The 6,872-nt window shown below is 34.6% G+C and overlaps 1 protein-coding gene across 1 annotated transcript; it reads right to left on the minus strand.

Moving 5' to 3' along the window:
- Positions 1 to 1,257: 1,257 nt before the first annotated feature.
- LOC140524156 (beta-1,3-galactosyltransferase 1-like) lies at positions 1,258 to 2,424 on the minus strand. The gene is given in 1 exon segment (XM_072638603.1): positions 1,258 to 2,424. A coding segment is annotated over 1 exon segment (1,167 nt).
- Positions 2,425 to 6,872: the final 4,448 nt, after the last annotated feature.

Genomic DNA, 6,872 nt, shown 5'->3' on the forward strand with positions numbered 1-6,872 from the left:
GCAATGTTTATTGAAAATTTTTGAAAAATAAGGCTAATTTACAAAACAAAAAAATCTCAGAGACCAAGGCAGGGCAAGGGAGAAGATACTAATTATAATAATGGTCAAATTACAATAATGTCATCTTATTACATATAGAGGATAACTTTCAGTAAGACTTTTTGAACATCCCTGTTTTTTTCTCTATGCAAACAAAACTAAAATTATACTGAAAACTATAAGCTCCCAGAGATTTTTTTTTAGCTTCAATTTCATGGAAACATCACCCTATGAAATTAAATAAAGGGCACTGAAATGAATGAAAAACCCCAAGAGACAGAGTTTCTTGTTATTTAATAATCAATTTATTAACTAGGCTAGCTAACAATCAATAAATTGATGATCGGTGGTTTCTCTTGGTAACCAAAGACAACCATTGGAGACCTTGAAAGCTTTAAATAACCTTTCTGAAAGGAAATTCCCTTGACAAGTGAAAATCAACTGAGAACGTAACTTGCTCATGAGATTCAGCCACCTCTAGCAATCTGGACAGGGGGATGTTTGTCAGAACTTTTTTTTTTTTTTTGGCAATTTTTCTTTAATCAGTAATTTTAAAATACATTTCTCACATTTTTTTTTCTGAATGGTTTCCTAACGGCCGAATTTAACTTTAAAAAAAAGTGTATTCTTATTTGAAAATATGCTGTAAGATAAATATGGAAATTAACATATTTCTAGAGCCAAAAAATCCCCAGTAAATCCAGATCTGGTCATTTACATGTCATTGACATATGTGCATAGCAACTTAAATCAGTATCTTTTTTTGACATCCATAAATACAAATGCATAAAATACAAAATAAGGAGGAAAAAACACCTTAAATTGCATCCAAGCCCAGCATTCAGGGCTGATAATAGAAATGGGTTTTCTGCTGGATTTAAAGTAATAAGTAAAAGGGAGGAGGGAGAGGAGTAAGCACTAAGATAGCACTTATTAGGTGCTGGACATTGTACTAGGATATTTACAAATATCTCATCGTCTTTATGAGCTAGCAACCCACCATTAGATTCCTCACCACTGGCTCTTTCACAGATAGAGTAAAACTACATGGTATTGCTTCATTTATGCATGAGAGTTGTGTGCCAGGATAATGAAAAATAAAAATTATGAAACCCCACAAATGCTCAACAGGACTCCCTTGCTGGTGACTAGTCAATTTGACTTCTGTTTGACTGGGAGGAAAGATAAAGGGGAAGGGGGAGAGCGGAGATGGCCACTTTAATTTTTAAAGCAATCATCTTTGGCCTTTTGTATTTCATCCCAAAATATAAGCATTTCATTGGGAGAAATATAATGGGATGTGATAAGTTTGTTATAGACACAGGGATTAAATTTAACTTTATATGGATTAAATAATGAAACTCTTGGTGGTGATGACACCTTGACTCCTATTTTCTGAAGGCAGAGACCCACATACACATCTTCCAAGTGAATTATTTCTATACTAAAAGAAACCTGATATACTAAGGTAGCCAAACTTCCACAGAACACATATCCAGTTCCAGAGCAAAAATCTGGGTAGACCTCTCCAGGGTACATGTCACGAGGCATATACCATTTGCTCATTTTGTTCCTTATAGGGCGATATTTTCTCATAGGGAAGCCAGTGAAATAAAGCTCTGAGGTTGATACAGTAATTAGTAGCTTTTGGATCAGGTATTCAGTGTTAACAAACATATCAGAATCTGTTTTCATGACAAAGTGGGCATTACGACAATAAGAAGCAACCCATTTCATACCCATCAAGACCTTGAGTGTCAGATTATGATAGGTGTCCTGAAAGTCCTGCTGAATGATGTCCCGATACATCATGCTTTCGTTCCTTATTGCTTCAGTAGAACCTTGCTTCTGGACACCTAGCATAAATAAGCGAACCACAGAAAATCCTGGCACCAGACTTTCATTCCCCCAAGTTTTTCTGATGTTGTCCCTTTTCAATTTTTCCTTCTCTGTGGTACATATTAAAAGCACCAAGAATGGAGTAGTCTTTTTGCATTTGTTTTCCTCCTGGATTAGAAATGTGTATGGCACAGGGTCCCTGTGCATTTCCTCACTTTTTGGAGTGGTTTTGTTTACCTTTAAATGAGAAGGTGTGGAGAGTTGTAGCCTCGTGTTTGTTACACTGAGAAGGTGTTTTTGTCCTGTGGCTTCATAGGGTGAGGATATTTCTTGGAACGAAATCTTCTGTGAATTGAAAATTGGTTGCTTTGTTTCTATGAGTGATGTTCTAGCTTCTTGAAGTGTGAAAAGGAAATAACTAATCCCTGAGCACACGGCACCAATGAAGAAACATAGTTTCATAGAGGGCCAAGAACATGTTAGGCCTGTTTTCTCAGGAGCCATGTTTCATAATTTCCAAATGTTCTTTGCCTCACTATGTTTCATCAAAGGGACAGCAGCTTGCTCTCACTTATTTTGTCTTCCTTTGTAGGGAAGATGACGGGAATTTTATAAGTTTTCATTAATGTTTTGAAGAAAATTTCTCTCCTGAGGAATAAAGGAAAACTGTGATAAGTGGCATAATGGAGATATTAAAGAATATGACATGTGAATATATTGTTAGGTTATCCTACTGATTTACATTTAGATGGAACATTTGTTTCCTAAAATAATACATTATATGTTATACATTCATATGTATGGACACACATATATGTGTATACTTTATGTATTTATTTGCATATGCTTAATATAAAATTTTAAAAAATATTAATGATAGGTCTTTGCTGGGATTGGAAGCTCAATTCCATGTGGGCAGTCTCCGGCGGGTAAAGGTGGGAACTTCTAAATCTTAGAGTTCTCACGAGGCCCCCCATAAATCAACAGGGAATCGAGGAGTGAGACCGAGCAATCTCGTGTATTTCCGCCTCTTCCCGTGAGATACGTGATGGGAGGAGCATCCCCGCTCTCGAGGCTGTCCCGGATCTGGGCACACCTATTGTTATCTAACAGGCACATATTCAGGTGCAAACTACGTGGCCGGGAGAGCTTAATTAGGATCAGGAAAGCCTGAAAGTGCTTTTAGTGCGGGAGGGGCGCGGACAGGACAGAAGGCTCCGCTTTCCCTCTCTTCGCTCTTCCCTCCCCCTCTCTCCCCACTTACACTTCTGCTTCCAATCTCTTATTGTAAGATCTTTGCCTCCTTGGGAGATTCTTCGCTCCCTCCTAAGGAAGAATTCCCCTGTACTTGTAACCAGAACCCTGAATAAAGCTTAACCCTTGTTCGACTCTGAGAGGTCTCTTCTCTCATAAGACTATCCGGTTTGGCCAGCCGAAGACCTGCGAGAAGTAAGGTAAGAAGACTCGGGTAGCCCACAGGCCTCTAGGCCTGACAGGTCTTTTCTACCTACTTCCCAAATAACTTGAAGATGGTTGCAAGTCAAAAGATACTTTAAAATGAAGTATTTACATAGAGCACATTAAGGTATGTACTTTTCAGAAATTATTTAATTTATATGAGAATGATGCTATTATTATACCTATTTTACAGGTGAGGAAATTAAGGATAATAAGTGTGGACTAAAGATCTTGCTGAGAACTTACAAAATGGGTGGGTGGATTTACCAGGAGCAAGTAATAAAACCTTGCCATCAAAGAAGCTGCTAGGTGAAAATTCATATCTCTAAACACTATTATTTATGAGAAAAAGAAAGAGCAGTTTAAAAATGACAGTACTACTTAGATGAATGAATTGGAAGCACAATTAAAAACATTAGGCAACCAATAAATCTTAATTAAATACAAAAATAGAAATCCAGAAAATTAAAGACTAAATTAACAAATTTTGAATTCAACAAAAGTTGAATTAATGAATAAAATAGGAACTGTTTAGATAAAATGACAATAAAATACAGAGTAACCATTATATAATTTTATTAAAAAGAAGAAAAAAGGCAAATGTAAATAACAAAAATAAAATAAGGATTTGCAACAAATGAAAAAATATTATCAGAAACTTTTTTGTCCAACTATATGACAAAAAAACAACTTAAATGAAAAAAATGTATATTTTAAAATGTAAAAAGAAACCAAATGTATAGAACAAAGGTGAGAATTTAAACAATTTAATTTCTGAGAAAGAAACAGAACAAGTCATAAATGAACTTAAACAGAAAAAAAATTTCCAAGAATAGATGAATTTACAAGTGAATTCTATCAAACATTCAAGTAACAATTAATACAATATTAAATAAATTATAAGCAAAAAAAGCTAAAGAAATAATCCTAAATTCTTGCTGTGACACAGATATGATCTTGATAAACAAGAAACAATCAAAATAGAAAAAGCAAACTGCAAACTGATGTAGCTAATGAACATAAATAGCAAATAATCTAAATACAATATTAGCAGACAGATTAAAACATTAAAATTATATGTTATTACTATATGTATTCATAACAGGAATGTACGATTAGTTTAATATTAGAAAAAACTACATACCAAATTAACAATCCTAATAGCAAAACCAACAAAAAATTATGATTTTATCAATAGAGGCAGAATAAAAGCTTTTAACAAAATGCTTCAATTTCTCTATGGACTTTTCCTTAAAACAATAAATAGTATATATTTAAAACCAAGATCTACTATTATATGGAATGGAAATAAACTAAAATCCATTCCAAGGAATTCAAGGATGAAATAAGTATGCGCCTTTTGGCACTTCTATTTGACATTGAATAAAAATATTTTCATAGTAACAGGAGGACAGAGAACAGTCTGTATTAATGCACAAAAAGTCAAGAGCAAGAGAGGAATGAAGGATTTATCAGGACAAAGCAAAGAATCCACTTAACTTTAATTTAGCAATTTAGCTTTAATGCTAAGAGAATCAAGCTAAAGAATCAAGAAGACTAAGGATAATACAACCTAAGATAGACCAGACCAATAGCTGAACATAACATTGTTTCATTTATTGGATATCTCATCAGTGCATCATTTTATGGCAGGGCACGTTATCCATATTTGTTAGTTCTTCCTTTAAAAAAAAACTATCAAATGTGGTGACCCATGTATATTTTCCTACTAAGTCACTCAACTAAGCATTTCAAGTCTATCGGCAATCAAATCAATCAATCATTTCATCAATAGTTTATTAATATTAAGCAGTTCTTTTACTCCAGGCACTGTGCTAAGCAAAGAAAATGCAAAACCAATCGCTGCCATCAAGGAATTTACATTCTAAAGGGAGACAGGACAGGAAAAAAAAAAACAGGTTTATACAAGATACATACATGCTTAGAGGAGATGATGGGAGGAGCTAGGGGCCTAAGAGAGACTTTCTACAAAAGATGACATTTGAGCTGATGGTTAGAGAAGGAAACTGAAGATTCCAAGAGTCAGAAAGGATAAAAAAAACAAACAAACAAACAAACAAAAAACAATCCAGTAATGGGAAATAACCAGGGCAAAAGCAAGGAGATAGCAGATAAAATATTACGTATGAAAAAAGCAAGTGAACCAGTATAGCTGGATTGTAGAGTATGTGAAGTATGAGAATAAAAGCTTTGAAATCATCTGACTTCTTCCACTCTAAATCCAGTGATTAAGTTCTATTTTGCAATAGCTTCTTACGGAAGTTATTTCTTGCTGACAGGAAGAATAAAGGGTTCCTAAAGGCAACAGATAGAAGGCTTTAATGGGAGATAGCATCAGACCTGCAGCCATGACCAAGCCAGAGCCTATTCAGCCTATTTCTGAACCATGAAAGCAGGGCAAAGCTAGTACTTGATCAGCTCAGTGCCCAGGTAGCACATACCGTAGGCACAGCGTGAGTTACATTAGGAGAAACCTGGAAAGCCAAATAACTGGGACTTTACAGAGTTATAAATGATTACAGTAATAGTATATAATCTTTTTAATCTCTCTGCTAATATTTTATTTAGATTATTTACCATTTATAATCATAAGCTATATTGATTTATAGTTTGCTTTTTCTATTTTGGTTGTCCCTTGTTATTTGACACCGAATCTCTCACAGAATTTGGAAGGATTCGTCTGTATCATATCTTCTACCAGTAAAATTGATATTTGATTTGGACCTGCCAGTATCACAGCAAGGGTCAAAATTAGCACCAGATTCAGAATTGTGCAAAATGGAGAAGAAAAGAAATGAGACCAAGGACATTGCCTAATGGAGTCACCATGGTATTGGAACCAATTTCAGGAATTCCTACAGGATGTAGGGTTTTTACCTTAGGCAACACATCCAAGTAGGACTATCTCCCAAAATCCAAGAATATAGAACAAGAATTTGACACATGCTAAAAAACCTCAATTTAGGAAGTCAGGCTAGCAATATGTGAAAACAGGAAAACAAATGAACAAATACTATGGTTTAAAGGAAGCAGAAGAAGTAAACTCATAAGAGAATAACTCAAAAACAAGTTCAGTAAGATCTTCAGAGGAAAAAAAATGACCTGCTCACAATGATTATAAAAGTACCAGGAGATGAACCTTTAAAGATGTAGAGGATTTCTAACTATTCTTGATGAAAAGATCAGAGCTGAGTAAGTACTTTGAAATGCAAACAGAAGAGTCAAGAGAACATAGAATAGTTACTTTATGATGGTATTTATATTATTTCTAGTGGGGAAGAAAAATAAGTGTTTCCCCAAACTCTAATTTCTTTAAAGGTCATAGATGGCATAAATAAGATGGAAGGCCTGGGATATGTTTTATTATATTTTAAAGATCTTACAAAATGAGAATTTAAATAGAATATCTTAGGGAAGAAAGAGGCAGGGAAGGAGTAGAAATTAACTGTCATATACAATTGGAGTGCATAAGAAGAAGACTGCACAAATATGAAGGAAGCAGGCTACATACGAAC

Source organism: Notamacropus eugenii, chromosome 2 (genome assembly GCF_028372415.1).
Source record: "Notamacropus eugenii isolate mMacEug1 chromosome 2, mMacEug1.pri_v2, whole genome shotgun sequence".
In the NCBI taxonomy this organism is placed as follows: Eukaryota; Metazoa; Chordata; class Mammalia; order Diprotodontia; family Macropodidae; genus Notamacropus; species Notamacropus eugenii.